The 24,444-nt window shown below is 39.7% G+C and overlaps 2 protein-coding genes across 8 annotated transcripts in view; one reads left to right on the top strand and one right to left on the bottom strand.

The window, feature by feature from the left end:
• The window catches only part of LOC124216101 (uncharacterized), a 138,286-nt gene that overhangs the window by 111,411 nt on the left and 2,431 nt on the right, over positions 1-24,444 (top strand). For 3 of the 7 annotated variants that reach the window (XM_069135137.1, XM_046620226.1, XM_046620230.2), the window contains 6 exons: positions 7,181-7,748; positions 10,959-11,351; positions 14,049-14,461; positions 16,457-18,100; positions 18,805-18,977; positions 20,040-23,307. In XM_069135137.1, the coding sequence (XP_068991238.1) occupies positions 7,599-7,748; positions 10,959-11,351; positions 14,049-14,461; positions 16,457-18,100; positions 18,805-18,977; positions 20,040-20,272 (3,006 nt within the window). In that variant the 5' untranslated portion in view covers positions 7,181-7,598 and the 3' untranslated portion in view covers positions 20,273-23,307. Of the gene's footprint in view, positions 1-6,884; positions 6,958-7,180; positions 7,749-10,958; positions 11,352-14,048; positions 14,462-16,456; positions 18,101-18,804; positions 18,978-20,039; positions 23,308-24,444 lie in introns of those variants that run through there. The other 4 variants (XM_046620228.2, XM_046620227.2, XR_006882527.2 and 1 more) reach the window with 4 other exon arrangements.
• On the bottom strand, positions 485-2,589 carry LOC138190335 (platelet-derived growth factor subunit A-like). Its single transcript, XM_069135321.1, has 4 exons — positions 2,406-2,589; positions 1,814-2,090; positions 907-978; positions 485-739 (listed from the first exon to the last, which is right to left on the bottom strand). Exons 1-3 carry the CDS (start codon positions 2,515-2,517, stop codon positions 924-926), a joined length of 444 nt encoding a protein of 147 aa, XP_068991422.1. The 5' UTR covers positions 2,518-2,589; the 3' UTR covers positions 485-739; positions 907-923.

Raw genomic sequence — 24,444 nt, 5'->3', positions numbered from 1 at the left:
ATCCTTCTGTGATGTGGTCAACGCATCCGTCTACTGATTGCATTTCATAAAATTGAAACTTTATTCCAACATGAGACTCAAGATGTTGTTGAATCGGAGGAAATACAAATCACAGCCAGAAAGGATGTACATCTTTTATGTCTAACTAAATAAGTGTGGATTTTCGAATTCTCAAATATCGTGAATCATTCATTTTTGGGAACTCAAAGTCTGACAAACTACCCAAAATATCAGATGAAAAAAATGTCTCCGTCCTGGGATCAATCCTGAATAACGATCAAAACAACTAGTAAAATTTCTCCTAGTTTCTCAAGAATTGAAAATAATTGAAATTTAATCAACATTGAAAATTTTTAACGCAAACTTATTTCCACTAAAGAAAATGGACTCCTTCGTAGGTATAGGTCGACTCTGAGAAGAAGTCGTGTGAAAAACGATCTTCAATCTCACAATTACTTACAAGGTCGCCGTATTACTACCGTCGTTATTTTATTCAATTTATTTATTTATTCATTTCTGCAAATACATGTTGAAAGTTTCACGAACAATAAGTTGTTTCTCGAGGATAAGAAAATGATACCAGGCAGTTGTAGAACATAAATTGCCATACAGCCAAAAGTTATATCTATTTAAAAACCGAAAAGAAATTGATTAATAAGAAAAATATGTCTTACCGAGATGCGGTGAAACCAAGTCGTGGATTTAGGAAACTCGTATGGGATTACGCCATCAAACACATCTGTAATTGAATAAATTTTCGTTAATGCATAATACAAATTAGAGACACTGATTGCGTTATTAATGAGAAGTGCTCCGAATTAAAAGCATTCCAGTAGGTACAAACCGAAGGGCAACATTAACACAAGTATTTCGGCTTTCAAATTTTGAATGATGACAGGTACTCACTCGCACTCCTCTTTGCTCTAGTTAGGTGGAGTTGAAGAAACGAAGCCGCTCTCCGTTGTTTCAGACTTACACCTGCAAATTGGTATTTTCCATAATAAAACAGTAATCAGCTGCCGCGTCAGCAAGGGTTGTAATTTTTGCTACAAAATACATTCGACATTCAGAACTTGACACCGACCAAGAATTACCGAACGGAAAACGCGGTTTGTAGATAACTTCGCAATCTCGGCAGACAGGAAAAAGAAGTCCGCATCCGTACGACATTGATGAAATGGTGGGATTTTGCGCACTGATCCCTATAGGAAAAAAAACTCAACTTACGTGTAAATTCGCACACTCAATTCGTAGACAATGCTAAATAAATGCCTAAATACCCATGAGAAAACAGTTGAGGATGCGAATTTACACCCAAGTTGGGGGTTTTCTCCGCGAGGGAGAGAAAACTGTTTTCATAATCGAACGCCAGTAATCCATCACAATATAAATCGCGTTATCGGCAAATTGTAACGAGTTTCATGGTGGTTAACAGTGCAAAGGAATGTTTCAAGTACATAGACGGCCTTCCGCGCATGTTAAACATAATTTTTGCTTCAAAGTTTTCTATTTTCGTTAATTTATAATCCATTATGTTAAAAAAACAATCCAATTAGACGTATTAAAAGATCGTTTCCTCGCCAAAAATATGATGAAAAGTGTTCCTCTGCTGCACGAGTCGCGCAACGCGGAGGAGATTTTTTGCAAGTATTGAGCAATTATATAAAACAACATGCGTATAAACATTCCGAAATATTGATTCGAATTCCGGAATTTTCTGCGTTTCTTAGGTTTTTTTAATTTCCTACAACTCCGAACACCTCGAAAACGAACACTTGACACACATCAACGTTCGAAAGTGATTAATTCTCACCTGCAACGGACGTGTTCTTCGACCCTCACGACAGCGCACTGCTTCATCCTCCTGCGGCTGTACAAAGGTTTTAAATCAACGTAAACTTCAGTCATCCTTGTTTCTATCGGCTCACAGGATAAGCCAGTCTTACAGTTGCCGTCGCATCGTTTAACGGAAACCTTTGATGGCATGAACCGATACCCTGTCGTGGGTTTCAGATCAACGAGGGTATTCTGGACTTGACACATGCTGTTTCTGGTGGTTTGCGCTATTCTGAGTTGCGCCGTTTGACAATCTGGAGAGAGAAAAATCGAAACCGTATTCCTCAGATCTCGAATCTGCCCTGCTTCCTGTAACGGCCTCAAAACACTTGAAATGATATTGTACGATAATCGCTTACAACTTTTCACACTTTCACTTTCACTGCGGTATTCAAAAGACAGCTAAATGATCCCATAATGTCAGGAATCTTGGAAGAATTCAAAATTTCGATAATAATTGTGATGCGGTAAACTCAAACGAGACCGATCTTTATCAAATAAGAAAATCTAATCCGATTTACAAATCGCCGTTGTCACATTTTTATTAACATTGAAATTGTTGAACTCACCAATTTCCTCATGGGCGTCGTAATCCGCGTTGCGCTTAGACAGGATTTTTTCACCATGGGCGATTGTCAATGCTGTGAGAAAAATGCAAAATCCTGACGAAACGAACTTCATGATTTCTTTACCGATCTAAAGATGACAATGACTCTGAAATATGTCGTGGTATTGCGCTCTGACTCGTCACAAAGCCCGTCGAACTCTGAGCTTCTTCTTATTTCCAAACGAGTTTTATAGCTGCGGACTCCCGAAAAAAAAATCATTGATACTACGTGGCAAATTTAAATTGAGCAACCAAGATAACTGTTTGAGAACCAGTCAAGTTCGTGTTTGCTCGCTTGTTACTCGGCAGATTGTTTTGCGTTTATCGCTTTGGGATAAACCCACATCAATTAGAACATCTCGCGATTCGACGATTACGGAAAAAAGTGATGACGTAAAACAAAGTTTATCTGCCTGATTCCTGTGTCATGATCATCTGTTATTTCAATGTGGATTATGTATATATATATATATATATATTGGACCATTTTTAAACTTTCCGCGAATAAAAGTCCAGATAAACTTTGCCCCTCGTAGTCGGCCACATTTGGTAGTGTAGATGCCGACGGGATGTGATCCACAACTCACTATATTACGCGCATTCCAAATCCATCCAGGAGTTTGACGATTCTCATAAGGAAACGTTTTCAGGTGTCCCCCTCCGATTTCGATGAAACTCTGGTATGTTATAGAGGGTCAAAATCGATTACATACGTATTTTTTTTTATCGGCCCAAACTCATTTTAAAGGGGTAAAACACCCCTCCAAAGTTGACCACCTCCCAAGATGATTTTTCTGTTTTGCACACAAGGAGGGGATTTCGATAACTAATAATGATAGTAATAAATTGTCAAAAGTGATGAAAAACACACTTCGAATATTCTCAAGAACTCTTTATTTTAGGGGTTAACTTGTATATACAAAGTTCATTTTTTACATTAGAAACAAGATGTTCATCAGAGCTCAATGAATCCAACAGCACTGTAAAGAGCATGCAAGAATACAGAATACGTGCTTTCGATTTTTCCCCAAAAACTGAATTCGTATCGACTTTTTTCCCAATATTGCGGATTATGTCTAGTATTTAGCCATGAATCATTGAATAACATTGTTTGAGGCTCGCATTCATTCTGGCATCGCTCTCTTATCATTTTACTGTTTTATCATTTTTTTCCAAGAAACGTAATTATTTTTCATTTCAAGCAAACTATTAACTACTCGAAAATTCGATGTGTGTCATATGTAAACAAGTCATATCTCTACTTGAATTAATTCTATGGCACAGATATTTGAGGGGTAAGGGCTGGGAAAAAGATAAACAAAAAACAAGTAGTGATTATTAGCCATTTTGCATTGAAAAAATTAATAAAGAAATTTTTTTTTGTTACTTTGATTCATACACTAAATACACCTGTAAATAGTTTTGTAAATAAATTACGTTTGTATATAATACAAAATTGTTGAATATGCACATGATTCTACTTCCTCTATCGTGGCCACACCCTTTAAACAAAAACAAGTTCCAAGTTTATCTATAAATCGCTTTATGGATGATAGTCGGTACAATAATAATATTCATCAAAAAAATGCTGTAGGCAAAATGATTTTTTACACCAAGAACATCTGATTACTGCGACATTCGTGCAACCTTCGATTTTACAATTCGGATGAGATGACTGTCCAAATGCAAAATCGACGGGGTTATCAAATTTATCAGGTTTCTTTCCAATGAACCCGCTTTTATGCCACGCATAACGAAACAAATTATGATATCGCGGAGATGACAATTGGTTGTGAAATAAAGAGTGTAATTTTATTATATTATTCCTTAAATGTAAATTTAAATCATAATCAAGAAGAACTACGGTGTCTGAAAAATGACGAATATAATTTTTCCGTATACGGAAGCCGAAAACATCGAGAGGTTGAATTTTTCCAGTGGTTCCTTTCGGTATCAATAAAGTCGTCAACTTTTTGTCCGGGGGTATTGTCTCTTGCACAACTCTAAAACAAGGCCCACTAAAAGAATCAATTAGAAGTAGACTCTTCGGTCCCACTTTTGGGATAAACACTTCTTCTAACCACATCTTGAAATGCTCTGTAATGAATCATTGTGATTAATACCGTTTGAATATATGCAGCGCGAAACAAGAATTATTATACCTGAAGTAAGTTTTCCTGATTTGGAAGCTGTGATGAAAACATTTGGCGGTCTGAATAAATGTTGTTCAACTATAGGTCCGAACGTTCCGGATGGTTCTTTTAAAACAATAAATAAAAGAGATAATAATTTTCCGTCCGCTGAAATTGTAGGCTGTATAGTGTAACTGTGCGTTGTTGAAGTTACTGATTGTACTATGCACGACACTTGTTTAGTTCCTTCTTCCGTTAACGTTCGTCCAGAATGAATCTCTATTTGGAAACCACTCTGATCAGAATTATATATATTTTGTAATCCATATTCGGAAATGTAAGGTTCAACTCTTTTCAACAATTCTTCAGCACTCTTGTGTAAATATTCACTATTTTCCAATGATTTTCGCGTGACGAATTTATTGATTGTTCTGCTAGTAATGCGATGGATCTTCTTAAAGTGAAGTAACCACGTTGGCGATGCTTTAAATCGAAAATCCTTGTGACTGATAAGTCCTTGGGCCTGTAAAGCCCATCTTCGCAGATCCGTATCATGAACAATCAAGCCTGCGTCAATGGCATTTTTCATATTCTGCAATGTATACTCTGATATGCGAGCCAATTTTTTCATGTATGTCCCTCCCTGGTTGATTTGGTGTGCACAACGACGCAATTGTCGTACTGATTTGACTTTTTTATATCTATGACGAACCGTATCAATTGAGCGATTTTTTTTCGTCTTTGCACTTCTCCAATATTCAACAGCTCTTCTTTTATAATCGAAACTTAAAGGTTCGTCATCTTCGGAACAGCTATCTTCAAGTCCTTCGGAAGGCACCTGAAAATCTGCATCTTCCACTGCGAACGTTTCAAGATTTTTGTAGGGCTCTTCAAAGTCAAGAGAATTTTCCTCAATCATTTCCACACTATTATATTCTGTCATGCTTTGTAATAAAATGTTTTCGAAGTTCGATACTATTTCACGTTCATCATTTGTTAACGGGGACTCGGGTATATTCATTACTTCAAATGCTGCCCACAGAAGTTTAATAACGTTTATTGGATTCACTTTCATTGTCAACGTGAGAAGAAATTCAATAACTGCTCGAAGTTCTGTTATTAATGTATTAACAAGCACTAAACGGTCTCACGACTTTTCATATTGAAAATATCCGAAAGATACGCGTAATCGTTAAAAAAAATATCTGTGCCATAGAATTAATTCAAGTAGAGATATGACTTCTTTACATATGACACACATCGAATTTTCGAGTAGTTGATAGTCTGCTTGAAATGAAAAGTATTTACGTTGCTTGAAAAAAAATGATAAAACAGTAAAATGATAAGAGAGCGATGCCAGAATGAATGCGAGCCTCAAACAATGTTATTCAATGATTCACGGCTAAATACTAGACATAATCCGCAATATTGGGAAAAAAGTCGACACGAATTCAGTATTTGGGAAAAAATCGAAAGCACGTATTCTGTATTCTTGCATGCTCTTCACAGTGCTGTTAGATTCATTGAGCTCTGATGAACATCTTGTTTCTAATGTAAAAAATGAACTTTGTATACACAAGTTAACCCCTAAAATAAAGAGTTTTTGAGAATATTCGAAGTGTGTTTTTCATCACTTTTGACAAGGTATTTATTACTATCATTATTAGTTATCGAAATCCCCTCCTTGTATGCAAAACAGAAAAATCATCTTGGGAGGTGGTCAACTTTGGAGGGGTGTTTCACTCTTTTAAAATGAGTTTGGGCCGATAAAAAAAAATACGTATGTCATCGATTTTGACCCTCTATAACATACCAGAGTTTCATCGAAATCGGAGGGGGACACCTGAAAACGTTTCCTTGTCAGTGGTATGTAGTCGATGTGCCATTTAATGCAAAAATGATCAAGAAGATCCCTAGCAGAATTCCAGCTCATCTTAACCAGCCACCAGAATTTGGATCTGAAATATTTTTGGCACAATAGTGTACCGTAGTATAATTAACGACAATAAAGTGTGTATGTGAATGGGAATTCTGCAAGAGATGTGACTTGATCCAAATGTTATTCGAGGGTGTTGATTTCGCATTCCATACTCATCTCGAATTCGAATATTCAATGGAAATAGCCAATTTGAACACAACAATTTGAGTGAGCCTTCAGGAGCATACAAAAAGCTCGAAAGTCGACGCGATTTTTTTAAACAACCCACAACCCTTTATACCACAATTAGTATCTTTACACAAGCTTAAGTTCCTTTTCAAGTTACATTGCCTCATGTACCACATTCCCTGATGTACTCGATTTATTACAGTTCCACAAACACCCAACTCCATGCCGTCCATGCCGTGTTGGCGCAAGTGCCGATTGACCGTGAACCGCATGAGGTTTGTAATCCGAATCGTTATATCCGCTCAATCTATCCGTCTATCCACCGCGGCACCGCTCAAATTTTCCTCATAAATTTAATTCGCAAACTGTATCGCACACTGATATTTCCGTGCCGTGCAGTTTTAATAAGTTTTCATCCCAAGGGAATTGCCCACATGCCGTCCCTCCTATTTTTCTCTCTGCGGGTCTGCCTAACGAATTTTTCGTCCCTTGTTGCAGATCTTGGGTTATTCACGGTCAGGAGACGCTGCAGGAACGAAATACGAACATCCTGCGAAAGTCAACGAGCCGTTGACTCGTTGAAGGAAAAGGAGCGTGTTGAGGAAAGAACCTGGTGGGAAGTAATGGAGTCGCTCGGTATGACAATGCGAGGGGCTGCCTGAAGGATAGCTGTGCCAACGAAGATCTATAATTAAAGAAACATGCGCTGGTACGAATGAAGGGCTTGGAGAAATAGCGGTGCCGATAACGTGACTGAAGCGAGTTTCGTCATTGATTTGTGGAATAAGATGTGCGCGTACACTGGAAAATAAACTAATCAAGTTATTATCTTATCAAGCGCTCCTATGTTGATCTGTCGCTGTGTCTAAGTATTTAAAATACACACCCACTTCACTGGCATAAAAAAACGAGCAAAATGTTTGGAACAAAGTTCCGTTCGTGGATGGAAGCTCACATAGTGCGACCGAGGAAGAAGAAGGATCGGAAGAAAGGGGAAAAGGGTTTCGACTCGAACTGCAATTCTCCAAGCAGCCATAGCGGCAACAGATCCCCAGCTCTACATCAGGTGAATAAAATTTAGTCACGTGTATCACTCGCATCACTGTTTCAAAACTGTTTTTCAATGGCCTGTATCAGAACGAAACTGAAAAGGTTTCCGCCCCGTCAACCAAATGTTAAGAAGGGGTTGTAATAAGATTGCGGCAGGTCTCTTTCTGCCCGAGACCAAAGGTGGTCTTTGCTGCCTTTCTCTGTCCCATCTTTGCCCCCGTGAAAAGGATCTTTATAGTCCCTTATGTTTCTCGCTCAGCAATTTTCTTCCTTGCAATCGCGAGGTATCATATGGTGCAACCTTGGTTGGCATCCATCCTTTGGTTATCTCGTTGCAAATGAGCTATTCATGATATTCGTACGGTTGAATGGAATCTTTTGATTGCCACAGATCACAGGGGTCGGCGGAACTAGCGAAGGATGTATTTATGTGTCGGACTGTGTCTGTGTGGTAGAGCTGAGTAGAGAATTCGTTAAAGGATTATCTCTCCGTTCCTCGCTCACGGTGTCAGGAACCTAACTCTGTACCCGCATTTCTGAACTCCTTGCCGACAGTTGGCAATTAAATTACACCCGCTGCAAACCCGCCATTTGCATTATTCCAAATTGTATGAAACTGCTGTATACGTACATCACCCTGCCCGTTTCCTTAACGTGACAAGATTTCACGCATAAAATTACGAGAAGACACAGCCGTTCAACCCGGTGTTCTCAAACTTCTTCTCCAGGGTTGTTGTTCAATTTTGTCAAAAGTATACCCGCAAGTATAACAATTTGCTTCACGTGTTTGCTACCACTTCTTACATATTAGCGAATCTTGTGAAATCCAGGAATGAAGCAAAGAATAATATAAACGAATTAAAGAAAAGAGCACTAGAACTCTACAGTAAATATTATTTTCGTTTATTATGCCTTCCAACTCGAATTACCTCTATAATCCCCATTTAATTACGGTACAAGTGAGGCACACTTGGTTCTAATTAAACCTGGCCATTATCGTCATGACAAGGGTCATACGTAATATCGAATCGTATTCAACCTTTTCAGTATTCGAAAATTTACACCGCAACGGACATGGGAAAAATAGAATTGATTATTTTTAGTATACTAGTTGAAGATACCTATAACTTCCAAACCATGTAGATTGCAAAATGTAATTCCGGTGTGGACTTCCATTGATCATAATTTCGTGTCAATTTAACATTATCCGATGTCATTCTGACACTATATGATGCTAAATTTTCTGAACGACCACAATAATTGTTCTACAGTAGTTCATACAAGCCAATTTGAACACCACATCTTTCACAGTAATGGTTTTCCGTGGGGTGAAGAAATCTTTATGCAGTATTCTGGTATAGGCTATGGTCTCAAAACCGGTGCGGTTGATATTGTGCAATATACCTAGTTTGATGTTCCATTCGGTAAGGTAATTCATATATTTATTCGCCAGTTCTGTATAAGCTTCCTCCTATTCCAATTGAAAATAAGGTACAAAGTGCCATGACTGTAGGACATGATTTTCGCCGTCACAAAACCATAAATGTAGAGCGAAGTTTTAGTCAGAAGACAATTGGGCATGACCCCAACCAGGATACCATTCCCGCAGGAACAGCGCTCTCGTTTGTTCTTCGATAACTGCCAGCCGCGGTGGAGCCAAACCGAGTGCCATCTGGTTCAAGCCAGTAACCAGCAGAAAATGGAAGGTATCCGCAGCGTTGGTCTCGCGTGGCTTGGCCGCGATTTCGTAAGCTTCGTTAGTCTCTTGAAAACTCCCCAGCCGAGTGTAACAGGATCCGGAATCGGTCCGGTAGACCAGCAATGAAGAGTTGGGGTTAAGCAGGGCAGGCGGTTATTTCCGCGCGTCGTTCCTCGGTCTGTTTTACCGGACCAACTAATCCTCCTCCAGTCGTGCCACGGGATCCTCTGTGCGCGATACTCGGCCACAGGCTTATAAGCTGTTCATCAAACTCTATGGAAGGGTTAACTTGGGGGAAGTTGGAACGCGCGTAGCATTCCTAAGGCGGATCTCCCCCTGAAGAAGACCCCCATCCTCCATCCATTCCCGTACCCTTATTCTCTTCCGCGACGAGCCACCAACAGCCCGCCTAATTAGGGATCTCCTCCGCTTTGCCAACTTCAAGAGGCCTGCGCCGACGTCGATGAGGACGCGGAGAGCGGCTTACTTCGGTGATTTCATCCGCCGCGTCTACGACATACACTGTACCTATACACGTACCTGCGCAAGGAAGTCTCGCCGTGTTTCAAGGGTCGACGGATACTGCAACCGTCATTAATGATGCAGCCGGCACAGTCTCCAATTTTAACACTACTCGAAGGAAGCGATCGCACGTTTCACACGTTGTAGCAACGAAAGACTTATTGTGAGGAGACATACTGTTCCCAGTTGTGTCTTTATCCAGATGTGCACAATGTAAACTGATCTTCGTACCTTGTCTGACCTCCAAAAGTGGAAGCTCAAGTATAATAGCTGTTTAATTCCACGCGTCGATGTTCCGGCTAATTTAGAATGACCATCGATGTATTGTCACTTTCTGAAGGTTTGGTCATTCTTGTGGTCGAGAGGATTTTCAATCTCACCGTGCAAAGAACAGAGTCCAAATAAACGTCGCTAAAAATGTAGATGCTCTCCAAACTTCTAAGAAATTACATTTGTCAGTCTGATAAACGACCTGGTCCAGCCAATCTTCATCCGTTGATGTGCTGCAACGGTTTTCATTCAATTCACGTACAGTGACCGATACATTGAGTTCGTTCGAGTAACGAAGCAATGGACCCGACTAAGGTCGCAAAACGCGCGCTTTTTATTCCTCCACCCCATTGAACCTGTCCGCCTCTCTGTAATTATCGAAGCTCTAGCACTCGACTATCCGCAGTCGTCGTCTGGCTTGACAATTAAAAAGTCTGGACTGCAGCGTTTTCGCCCGTTTTTTCTCTCTCTCGCTCTTGCCGCAACTACATCCAATACAGGCCGATCAGTCTGACCAGCCTTCTGCTCGACTACTTGAATATCTGGCACGAGCCAGACGCTTTGCGCTCTGTCCAGCTCACTTCTATCGGCAAACTTCAGTCCTGTTCTATACCGTTGTAGTCGAGACGTCGCCGCGTCGCCGAGTCACTTCACGAAGCGGTGATTTGCTCTTTGAGGAGGCTCCGACCGCGCGAATCGAACCCTCCTGACGTCTGTCCGTCCGTCTTCTTCCAGGTTCATCCGGCGGAAGCGCCGTCGAAGAACCTCGACACGATTCACCTGCAAGCCTCGGCGTACACGACGGTCACGACGTCGTCTGGGACGTCGGCTGGAACTGGGAGCGTCCATCTATCGTCGCCTGAGAGCGCCTATAGCACGGGTTACTCGACAGACGGGACTTCACCCGGGGCTAGTTACCCCCCGGAATATTACATCAACATCAGGACGGGGACCCATTATTTCCAGAGTAGCAAGGGCGGCAACAAAAAGCTCGGCGAGGAAACCCCCGTACCCCCGACCGACGGGGGAAACGACCAGAAATTGATCCGACTCACCAACGGAATGGAGTCCAATACCAGGGTCAACCCCAAGGAGTTTAGGGATGCCAGGACCAGCACCCCGAACAAGGTGAGTGACATTTCATAAATTAGATGCGAACTAATAATCCGAGGGTGGAAACTATTTCGAGCTCATTGGGTGTGTGTGTGTGTGTGTGTGTGTGTAATGTGTATGCTAATTTAATGATCGATTCGACGTTTTTCGTTCAATGACAATTTTTTTTTTTTATTTTTTTTTATTTTCATTAATTGACATGTTTACCAGAGTTACGAAAAAAACGTTATCCACAGAAGCAAAAAAGAAACAAATAATAACTCACAGTGGTCATAAATTTTTTGACAACTCTGATTTCCTTTTGTCTTTGGATGATTTATCATTTAATTCGAAGGTTATTTCTTTTTCAGATTAAATATCGACTGTATGTAATTCGAAATTGCATTATCCTGTACAAAAATAAATATGAGGTCAAATTTGGTAATATTATTTCGATTTAGGGCGTTATTAAAATTGAAATCACGTTTAAACAGCATGTTCAAATTTCATTGCTTTGTCTCGACATTTGAAGGAGATTTTCCATGTGGGGTCTAAAGTATTAATTTTGAAATTACGCTAATTCAAACCCAAAGGCATTAAAAAATAAATTACAAATGCAAAGTTTACGTGAATTCGATTCTCATTGGACGTTTTACAATGAGAATGAAATTGCCAGTAGAATTGTAAATGAGAAAGGATTGTCAGACGAATTTATTAGAATCGATTTGAAAACGATGTGTAAAATACTATGCGAAGAAACGGTATAAAAATTCTGTCAAACTTTCTTCGCAACTTCTTCCGATTCGGAAATTCAGGAATCCTAGATTTTTTCGAAGCTTTTCTTTTCAGTTCAGTTTCGTTGAAGGTTTGAAAAGCTGAATCGCGTATCTTTCATTTATTTTATCTAACACGAGGACACGTTACCTCCAGACGAACGAACGCTTTGCGATTTTTATAATAGATTGCAGGCTGTACTTGCATCATACTGCGACCTACGAAATTTGAGCCTCTCGAGTCGAACGATCACAGAGCCGGTAAGTTGACACGCGGTTCCACGAGGCTCAAGAGAGCAGAAATATAAAAGCCGGAGGGGCCAGAATCGGCTTTGAATATATCTCAAAGTCCCCCTCTGCACTCGAGTAAACTACGCCACGCGAGCAATTTGTGCCACGTTAGAAAACGGGGACAAATACTTTGTATACATAGGGCATTCCGTGCCAACTCGGTAAATGATTGACCATAATATTTTTTGTTTCTCACTACGATCTTTTCTGAGATAGTGTAACTCCCAAAGACCGTACAGTGTTTTTGTCTATCTTTTTCTTCTCCTTTTTTTTTTTTTTTTTTCTTGATTTCAAAAATTGGATAAGTATGTGCTCTCACCCTGAAATTGACGTTGGAGTTTTAAAATTGAAAACCGAATAGTTTCGTTTGTTGTCTTTAGCAAATACATTTGGTCGTTTTTGAAGACAAGTTTAAAAAAATTTATAAACTAAAAAATAAAAAATTTCATGGTCAATTGCTTACTCATCATTGACTTGGGATATACCATGTATATGTTGTATACGCGGTACAGCGGCTGGGTTTGCAAATGAGGATAGTATTAAAATTTGGGGGGCCTCGTTATCTTTTTTTGAGTATAATGGAAGCAAAATATCCACGTACATTTCTGAACACAGAAATCCACTCGAGGCGCAATTTGGTACGCTAGCTAAGGCGATTAATGACGCAAGTGAAGCTAATCGTGTGTTTCGCGGGACGAGATCAACTTCAAGAACTGTTTTCTCCTCTTCTTTCTACCACGAGGAAAATCGCGAGGGTATAAAAACGAAGCGAAATGATGAAAATCGATCCGGGGCTTACATCGTTTAAAGCTGATATCTCACGGGAAACTTTTGGGCAATATTTATTGTTCAACATTGCCTCACAATTTTACATTGAATTACGCATCTCTGTAGTCCACATCGACAATTATGGGTGTGATGTGTTCTGTATACAGAAAGTACTACAATGAAACAACTGTTGTGTTACGAATCGATGGTTGCATCCGATCGTTCGTCATTTTCCAATTTCCAAAAAATTAACTTCCACACTCTGCGGCGAAACTCGTTATATCTCTGACCGTTTACCTGGGTATTTGTTTTTATTTAAAACTTGTTCTTTTTGCGTCACGGTATTCGATAATTGCTATTTTTAAATGAATAGCGTGAAATTAGGTTGCGGCTCTCAGATCCTCCGGTTTTGTTTAAAATTCATAATTGGTAAAACACCTCTACAATTATAAAGTTTACCGACAAATTCAGTAAATTGTTGGCCATAATTTATGGTGCGAAAATTCAATTTAGATAAACAGAAGCCATCCTCTGCCGTTTTCATTGTATTAAAGTTTAATCCGATATCGGATAATATCTACATATTCTGCGATTTTCACCAAAAAATATCATACGCTGGTAGAAACCGAAGTATGAGCGGGACTGGAACAACATGGCGGAACAAATAGACAATCAGCTGATATTCTTAGGTTAATTACTCGAGTACGAAACTGTAGAAAACCTCGTGCATGCGACGTGACGTCTATTTTCTAAAATTAATTTGTAACTATTGCAATTATTTAATATCGGTGGGAAAATATCGATGTTAAGACTTTGTTTAACTATTAAGACATTTCGCTAGAATCTCATCTTCTAATTGCTTTAAGATATAAAATTTTTTACGTTTCTTTCCAATTTCCAGATCTCCGAACACAACGTTTCGCAAACGATTCACGCGACGGTTCAGCGACAACATCAGCCTGTCCAGCAGAAGCCCCAAGCTCACAGAAGGACGGAGTCCTGCTCCGTGGACGCATTGCGGATTTCGAATTTCCTTCCGGTTCCGACTTCCATGCCCCCGCCGCTGGTCCCCTCGCCACCGCTCCAGTCTCCCAGACAGCGTTCCCGCATCCGGACGAACCCGTGGCTCTCGGCCAATTCCTCAGGCTCGAGTACGACGGGGGTTAAATCCCGACTCACCGTTGGCGAATCGAGCAGCAGCTCGGGTCTGAAGCTGACGGAATCTTCGGGCAGCGCAAGCGACGTGAACGTGAACATAAACGTTGTGAGAAATTCCGAATTTCGTCCTGGGAGTCTCAGCGCCGGTCGAAGTCCGTAAGTTCAGCTGCTGCGCTCGTCGCCTGAGAAGATTGATGCGACTCACGGTATGGATCGAAAATTGGGAAGAGAGAGAAAAAATAAGTCTGTTAAACAAATTTCCAGTCACGTTATTCGCGCCAATGCCAGTGAACACGGATTAAACAACATCTCTGATATACAATGACAATCAATTTGAGATCATTCGAATGGCAGAAGCTAAGATTATAACAATTTGAGATGCAGGTTTTGCATGAAATATGAAAACCTGATGTACCGTAGTTAGAAAAATAAATTTTAATCACTCCGGGATAACTACTAGCAAACAATTTTTCAAGCGATTTCTGGAGATCTTTGCGGTTGAGGAAAATGAGTGTATGAACATTAAAATCGGATAAAATACGCAAGAGTTCAATCATTTTAAACGTTCTACTTGTAACATATTTTTTCAAATCGTTGATACCTTACGTTATTCGAATTTCTTCAGATTCATTTCCACAAAACGGCAAAAATGTTGATTCATTTGCGTTCACTGTATCATTTTGAGCCTTTTTAGGTGGTTTTTTCTCTTCTCCTAACTTTTGGTGCAGACTGTGGTTTGCATTCATCCTTAAATTACTTAATGCAAACGTTCGGCGTCCCGATCGATGTGCGAATTTACCTCTTTTTCAACTCGCCCGCCCTTTTTTACCCGTAGGCAGGGGAAGCTCCGTTTAGACGTTTAATTCAACGGTGCTGAATGCCCTGCTCCATTGATTTTCAGTGAATACATTTCGGTCAGTTGTATTATTCATTGCGTTGGTACCGCGGGATATTAAGTCCTGAACGATGGGTGGCATGAAAGAAGAGGATTTTACCGTCTCCCCTAAATTTCTCCGGTCAAAATGCTGCACCGTATCTTTAGTATAATTTTCGTATATAACCCACGCAATACAAACTTTTGTGTACGCTTTAACGCGCAATAAGATAAAAATGGTTAAATATTTTTCCTCGTTTCGTGAACGTTGAACCGGTCTGAGATTAAAATTCATAAAATATGTATGTGATCCAGAAAAAAACATGTCAAGCGTTTCGGCATAAGTATGAATCATACGTAACATAACGACGGACTTCATTCCGCTGAACTTAATTGTGTAACTTGGGCTCTTGGAAATTCCATGAATTGTTTCATCTTGAGAGCAATCTTGAAAACTTAATTGTATTTCAGAAGCAACATATAATTTACGTAGTATCAAATTGGATCGATGTCTTCCTTTTCTTCATTAGCACGAAATTTGTAACTCTATTCACGAAGATCGCTTCGATAACGGACACTAGAACTTTTTTAAAGCAGATGGTACGATTCGACGGAATTTGAAAAATCTTTCCAACTTGCTGTTTTAATTATGTTTTTGGGTACACAAATGACTTTCTTCCAAGAAGAATAAATTAATCACTGATCTCAGTTCTTTTGGGTAGTTTCGAAACTGGCTGAGAAATATTTTTGGTATTTTTTAATAATTTCAAAAATACAGTTACGCAATAAAAGAGAAAATAATAAAGAACGATCGACTGGAGCGGTGAGGAAAAGACAATTTCTTAACGAGGAAACTTTTTTCCACTTATATCGCGTTTATTATAAACCTGAGGATAACCTTTACGCGCGAACTTTGTGTATACAAACAAAAAGTTGCGACACGGTTTAAATTTACTTTTTATTCTTGAGGCAGCAACTTTTTACTAACAAGGAAAGTGTCAGATCTCCGGATCGCGGATTCCGCCGAAACTTTTAGGATAGTTTCTTTGGCCAAGAATACAGAACTTCTGGCATGTAGTTCCATCCATTGTGCTTCTCTTTACCCCGGTTGAAATTGATTAAATTAGCAGTTTGAATTGCTACGAGATTGTATCAACTTGTTCAAAACGAAAGAAAAAAAAATCCCATCCGATTACAAAAAAAGACTGAGCAAAATTCGTGGAATTGAATACGAAGAAAAGAAATGTATCATATATGAAATTCTCTTATTTTCCAAGGATCAACCAAAACTGGAGGATTTCACCGCGGATGGAGATCCGTTCGAAGGTTCCCATCCCGGTGGCACGCTGCAGCAGCAGCTCGTCGGGATCCTCGTTGACGCGAAGCGTGCGTTCGTCGGAGGACGACATAACGCTGAACGAGATGATGGGTAAATACGACGAGAGTTACGTGTACGAGAAGGAGACGGACATCCTGTCGGACAGCGATCCGACGGACTGCGAGGACTACGTAGATTCGTTGTCGGACATCGACACGGGTCAGGACGGCGGCGACGAGAACGAGCCCTTCGAGAACGACGACTTCGACTTCATCGACAACGGGTCGATCCTCGAACTCGACAAGCTGGACTCGCACGCGGGCTTCCGGAACACGGGACACTGCACGTACTTCACCTTCAGCAGCGAGCTCAGCCGGAAGGGAACGCGGCTGCGGGAGTCGTTCCTGAGGCGAAGGACGAAGGATGAGAGCAGCTCGCACAGATCGAGCGTGAGGAGCGGATCGAGGCGGCAAAGCACGCGGGGAAGAAAGACGGACGACAAGTCGGCGGAGAAGCGGAAGAAGCGGGTGTCGCAGCGTCGCAGGCAGAGCTTCGCCGAGAAGTGCGACGACGAGACGGCGAATCTTAACCGCGTGCTGGTCGAGCGGATGCTGCTGAAAAACTCTGGTTTCAATCAGGGCAGCCGCAGCGTCGGTGGGACACCGATTTGCCTCCGGCGACGGAAGTGCGACGTGAACAAGAACCTCTCGCCCGTCAAGCTGATACAGGACAGCGCCCTGGTGCGCTCGGTCATCGCCGAGAACGAAGTCGCCAAGCGGCGGTCGAACTCCGTCAGCTACGTGAACGGAAACGCGGTGCGGAGCCGGCTCATCGACGGCGCCTACATGGCCACATTCGCCTCGGAGATCGCCCTGATGGAGGCGGACAAGGAGGCCGACCGGAAGTACAAGGAGCTTATACTCGAGGCGGAGAACATACTGGTGAACATGAAGAACAACTCATCGCCGGTGGTCATGCCGTCGCCGAGGAAGATCCACAATGGACTGGCCAACAAACGCGTAGAACTTATCAAGAACACGGAGCTGAACATCGAGCTGGCGCTCTCCAAGAGCAGGAACTCGCAGCCCGAGCTCCAGAGTGGCAGCATCAGGGACCTGGAGCACACGAGCCCGAAGAGACAGTTCGCTCAGCCCTGTTCCCCGATACGCAAGTTCATGGAGCGAAATTCACCCGGCGGTATCATCGTGAAGGAGAATTTTTACAAGCAGGACGTGCAGGTCAAGTGTCCGAGTTCACCGATGATGGTCAGGAAAACTCCGCAGAATTCACCTAGCAGGAGCTTCGTCCAGGCGAACAGGCTTCAGATCACCGAACGGGATGTTAGTCACGACGTCAAGAGTCGAGATCTTCGGACGTTTGTCCACAACGGTGTCAACTCACCGAGACAGCTCAAGGACAAACCCATCGCATCTCCCTACCTAAATGCGCATAGGGATTCACTGATTCAGAAGGAAAAATTACTCCTTGCCAAGAAGGAAGTCAGGTCTTCGAGGACCCTCAAAGACGAGGGACTGACATCAAGCTCGTCGGATTCCGACGATAGGTGCGATGTCAGGAAGAAACCACCGTTACTTACCTTCAGGTATTTATTTATCTAACGATGTTTCATTCATCGGTTAGAATTTTCGATCCCCTCATTTTTTATCTATCTATCCCTATTTTTTTTTTGTTAACGTGTGAAGATGTACTTTGACAAATGCGCATGTGCCAAATCAAGCTAATCGGTTGATCAGACAAGTTTTTCGTCTGCTTGTCAGGTTTACCAACTTAAACAGACGAAAAACTCTTGACGCATGCGCACTTTGGTGTTCAGTTTCCTGAGACTGTCGCAGTACACCTTTCTAAGAATCCATTAATTACGCTTACACCGTATGAAGAATTATGAAGATACTCTGGAGAACTCATTCGAGTTCTTGAAATAATTAATATGATGCATCAGCTGAGACAAACGAAAATCTAGAGCGTCACTCTCTCATTCCAGAATTAATATAACACATTTCGCGTGGAATTAATGCCGTCGTTTATTCTCAATTTCATGAAATTAAAAGGAGTTTGCATCATCTCACGAAATTTAATTTTGAATTCTTACACGTGTTGTAAAAAAAAAAAGTGAAATGTAAATTAATCCCAATTAAGAATACAGAGAATCTTAATGAAAAAAAGCATGAGGCGTGAATCACTCCGATCGACCATAAGTCTCTACAGTTTTATTGTCGGTGTCATTAGAAAAGGAGTGAAAAATATGAGAGCGTGCCTGCATGAATTTTGTATGACACCTTTCTACAGATCGATTGATATCGGACCGACGCGGGAGGGTTCTTCATACTGTCCCCAAAGCGAACCAGTTAAGCGAAAAGTATACGCGGGTAGCGTGACTTACGGGCGGATACAAAAGTCGCTGGGGGAGCACAATGTCGCTTTTAGAAACTCCGACGGCGACACGGCCACCGACGATACGGGTATGTACCCTACAAAGGATTCTTCCGCGCGTGGCTTTGCCAGTTGATATAATACCTGAACACACTCGTCATATTTCTAAAAATTATTGACCCGATTTTGTGCGATACACCTCATGAAGGAACGAGTGAGATAAATTTCCGAAAAGTAATCACCGGTAAAAAAAAATTTTTTATCATATTATACGAAAACACAAAAAGAATGAGATGTGGTAGATTTTTTTTAGCTTTCTGGTGGAAAATGATGAAATATCACGAAAAGCTTCAATCGTGTACAACTATCTGTAACAATATGAAAAACCGTGAATTTTCATAAAATTGTACATACTTCTATGAAAAATTATGTCGGCCTAGAGTTTTCGAAGACAAAAATAAAAACTAAATCCGTTTGCATTGTACGAGATGATAGGAAATTCACAATTGAAGAAAAACAAAAACAACAACACTTTTACTGAGATAATTGTAGGGAACTGGGAGTTAACTTACAAGTGTTGAGGAAATCTAGAACGCGAAATAAAATAAATTGTTCTTTTGCACAGAATTTCGCAGAAGAATATCAATTTTGACGAATGACTCTATAAAATCACGAATGTCTAAGAGAAAACATGAAATAGTATTCTTGAACCACCACTAGATGTCTCATCCCTCTCCAAAGAATAGTTGATGATCACAAATAGAGTACCTATAGCAATAGCCTACATTTGAAGACGCTTCTAATATTTAAAATATGATCACGGTGGAATTAGAGAATCTTCCAGTTACTTTTCAACTAAGTCTTTAAAAAAAAATCCTTAATTACTTCTCTTAACCAGGAATTCTAAATATTTCACAAAAAATGATATGGACTTCAACGATTGACGTCCGGAAACGAATGTTGGGAAAAATTTTATTCGATAACTACGATCGTGTTTTAAATTCCCTTGAAAATGGTAGCTAATAAATTAGAAGATTTTTTCTTTACCAGGGGTGAAATGATCATTGTATGGAAAATGAGCATACACTGTTCTCTGAATCCTTATCCCCCTCTGCGCAAGATGAAATTTGACGATAAATCGCATGTTACAGATGACTCGAAACGATCGTTGAAAGAGAAGGTGGCCCAACTCCGACAGGAGCGAATAGCAGCGGAGGCAAATATTAACGCCCAAGACACGCAGCTGTACCAGCATCAGTTGTCTCAGCTGAGGAGACAAAAGCTGGTACAAACCATCGAGGGTCTAAAACGAAGTTTGGAAGACCAGTCGGCAACACTGAAGCAAACTTGCCTCGAAGCTGTTCTCGACAATGACGTGAATTAGACGATATTTCTCTGCGTAAAGCGTAACCAGAGGAAAAAGAATCTCGCTGCTTAGCAGCTGCACGATTTTTTCGAAATGTCATTTAATCGTAAGTAGCAAATTGAATAGCCGTACTGAAAGGAGAGCACAAACCGCGGCGTTCGAATGGTAAAAATATGCGTTGAGAATTACAATCGAAGCCAACATATCACCTCCAGTTGTTGTTATCTGCGGCAAGTGTTCGATTGGAGAACGTCACGTTTTTGGCAACAGATATCTTATTTCTTTCTAATATACGAATTAAAAGTGAAAGTTTGTAACTTAATCAACGTGTACGTCTGAACGTTTCAAGCTATTTCGGACGAAAACCAACGTGCCTATTTGGTTACTTACTCCCTACTATGTACAGCTTTACTATTAAACATTACGGAACAAAATCAGTCGATATTCTCCGATTAGGAACTGCAATACAGTACGGATAATGTTTGCAATGAAAGTTCCACCTCACCGCAGGATCCATCGAGACTTAATGAGGAAACAAACTGTCTCAAAAACTCATCCAACCCAAAGTGAAATTTGATGGGAAGGCAGAATTTATACTCGTAGGAAGCTCAGGACAGACTTTGAGGCGCTTAATTGCTACTCGGGTCGCCATATTTAATTCTGACGGCGAAATACGAGGATTATTGCGTTGATGATTGAACTGTTTGAACGGTATTCGTTTGATATACAAACATGATGCATGGATCTGCTTGTACGTATAATAAGGCATCTGTTATAACGCGCTCACAGTAATTACGTGAATACACATTGATTGAGTATATTTTATATGTACAGTTAATTTCATAAGTTTCAAAAAAAATCTTTTAATCAAGATCTTCCTTAGATTTCTCGTATTTATTCTTGAGACAAGGTTAAACTGGCCGCAGTTCCAATCGTTTCCCAATTCAATATACTGCATTTTTATCACACCAATACGGGCCTATTCGATGATATTCCTTGCTCAAATGATACGTTATAAAGTGCGAGAAACAAGAAAAAAAAATCAAGTCGGGAACACACGTGTAATAATGAAAAGGTAAGAGAATCCTGAATTGTTTGATACAAGCAAAAAGAAAGAAAATAAGTATTAGGCAAATACAGTATTGTGTAAGATTATGACCGGTCTAGATTTTTCATCTGTAGTGAAACTATCAGCGGTAGTGGAAATATGCGTTTAAAAATTAACTTAACAGCGCTGTAATACAGCGATAATTCGAAATCTCATAGTTTAATGTTTATGAATTTTATTTAAAGCATCGTCGAACGCACCGATGCCGCTTTCACGTAGGTAAAACATAAATTCATTATTCGTTCTCATAGCCACGACAGTTTAAAAAATAAGTACGCTCAGGCGAACGATGCTTTCGTTTAATTTACTCCCATGTACTTGAAAGTCAGCTGTGAAAGTTGCAAGATGTACGCACATGACAGCCTAGTAAGAAATACTATATACCTACAGAACTGCATAGTACGAAATCTTTAGTACCATGTGTATAACAATCATAACATGTTCAAGATAACATTTAAAATCCTCAAATAGATCAAGTATCTCCTTAATTCATACCAAAGATAGATGTGTAGACAGAATACCTTGTGTAGTAAAATTTAGCCAGTTAGCAAGAAAATTAATAACAATTATAATTATAACTGTCCCCCATACTAGTATCATAGGTTATAGTCTTGTGTGATTAGGATATTCAAGGTAATTATTATTAGGAATTTTTAGCGTAGATGTTATAGTTGGTAATGGTTTATATATATATAACGTTGCGATGGGTAAATCCGCTTAATTTTCGTCAATCTCAATCGGATGCAATGCAATTCTTTTATTCGTTTCTTCAATTATTATTCATCAACATTAAAGATTGAATTGTTTGCATCGTTTGCAAAAAAATTTATTTCTCATTGTTTCGCATCATTAACATACCTACAACACCGTGACTGTTACTTCTGTTACTTCAAATGAACCTTCGATACGCTCTTGACAAGTAGTTGATTTGTCGCGCATTTTTTTATCCTCATCGCATTACTAACCAGTATCATGTGGTGAACTCTGTTAATATTTACTTACGAATCAACTCTTCAGGTTTCCCAGATGCAACAATATGCTTTTACTCAAAGATCTTAGGGCGATAATTGATACCATGAACTACATACCTTATAACACGAAATATGAGTAGCGAACATAATAAAAATTGAAAACTTTAAAATAACGTGAAATAAAAATGATAACACGTACGTAAATGTAGCGTAAAATCTGACTGAGCCAAGTTGTACTAATCGGTATTAATCGCATGCAGTAATGAAACCGAAATCATAAATCAGGCTTGTCATGAAAAACATACGATGTAACGAACGTACTATTGGAGTTATGATACATCCGTATGTTATACATGTATATCTCACTTAATTTATTATCGTAGTTACGCATTATTGGTTAGTTTGATTGATATTCTAACACTAGATATTTCTGGCTTTAAAGTACTTAACATGTAACTACTAATATACATTCAGCCATAGTGATATTTTTGTGAGAATAGACTGATATAGAGTTATCGATTTGTTGTTGAATTATAATCGGTTATCAGTTTTTTCAGATGTGATTTATTTTAAGGTGATGCCTGCGACTGAGAGAGAAATGAATAACATAAAATATGATTACGATATATTTATTCATGTTAGATATTAGAAATCGTAGGAGTAACGTGTCCAGAGAAGATTAGTAAACAGTAGCGAACCACATATTAGCAAGTTAGAGATAAGTTAGAAAAGAAACCTTATACCTTCGAAGTTTTAAACAATGATTTTCTCGTTTTTCTTCTTGCTTCTTGTTCCATAAAATGTAAGTAATTAGTTCACCGCTTAAACCATATTATTGTCGAATAAGTTTTGTTTGTAATTGTAAGACACACCTCACTTGAACATTACACGTTGATATTATTTACCCATTTCCAAAGTACTTGACGTAACATTCCAAGATGTCCAAAATTGAAGAGACAAAAAAAAACAAACACCGCGTAAAATTATACCAAAATTAATAATGATATGATGATGCCGATGGCTATTGTGAAGATCGCCATTATTATTATTATTATTATTATTATTATCATAATTATTATTATTTTTGTTGTTAATCATCATCACTGCTACTATCATAAACATTATGTTTTCATTATTATCGAAACCTCGCCTCTGGCCGAGTCATACTGCTGCATTGCGACCATGAAAGAATGAATTGTTGGGAAAAAATCGATGGAAAAGAGAAAAAAAAACCCAAGAATGGAAATTAAGATTAATGAAAATATTGTTGAAAACAATACAGAGTATATAAGGACCTCTTTACATGTATAAGTGAACAGTTTTTTTGTATATGATTATGATAAATAAATTATATTATGTCGTTGGATATAATTCGGACTCTTACTATTTTTGTATGACCTTTGTTTTGACGAGTGGAAGAATCTTCGCCAGTGGGTTACGTTGTATTCGGGTGAAGATGGCAGATCGAATTATCGGCTGTTCCACGACACGCCGAAATGCAGAAGAGGCATTGGGTTTGAGTTTGTTCATAAGGCTTGACATTAAGCAACCATGTAATTACTATTTGCAATAATTCTCAGAGATTAAAGAGATTATATTAATTTCGGAGGATTGACCAACATTTTGATTTTATTTTACGTTTTTGTAACGCGATCATAAAGGTTATCAAATTTCTTCGCGACCAACGAGGATCGACCATTGAAAGAAAAATATTCTTCATAGCAAAAACTGAAATTACAAGGTACCCGTCCTGATCTCCACTAGTAACGCTCCTCCGCTTCTCACTAAACATCAACAAAATCAAGATATCCAATTTTTTACAAGTCTTCTAAAAACCTGTAAAGACGGTGTAAAAGAATTACCTCGATTGGATTTTTTCGGTCGAGAATATGCTGATTTTCAATAATGATGGAATTGATTTCTTGATACGGTATATCGATGTACTTTCGCGCGAGGAATCGATTGCGCAGAGTTTGGAATAACTGCGAGCAGCGGGTCAAAAGTTACAGATGAAAAACCCGAGTTTTTCCTCGTATTTTCTGACCTCTTATTTACCGCTTCGAAAAGTAGCTGAAAAGTTGTACGGACGGTAAAAATGCTATTTACACCAG

Source organism: Neodiprion pinetum, chromosome 4, assembly GCF_021155775.2.
Source record: "Neodiprion pinetum isolate iyNeoPine1 chromosome 4, iyNeoPine1.2, whole genome shotgun sequence".
NCBI lineage: Eukaryota > Metazoa > Arthropoda > Insecta > Hymenoptera > Diprionidae > Neodiprion > Neodiprion pinetum.
Note: the sequence above shows the minus strand (reverse complement) of the source record. Positions and strands in the feature narration are given on the sequence as shown.

Bases quoted from the DNA above. Each gene is read 5' to 3' on its own strand.
- LOC138190335 (XM_069135321.1), bottom strand. From the start codon at position 2,517: ATGAAGTTCGTTTCGTCAGGATTTTGCATTTTTCTCACAGCATTGACA. The intron at 2,091-2,405 runs GTGAGTTCAACA...TTCTCTCTCCAG, and splicing joins CGACGCCCATGAGGAAATTG to ATTGTCAAACGGCGCAACTC. The intron at 979-1,813 runs GTGAGAATTAAT...ACCAATTTGCAG, and splicing joins GAAGAACACGTCCGTTGCAG to GTGTAAGTCTGAAACAACGG.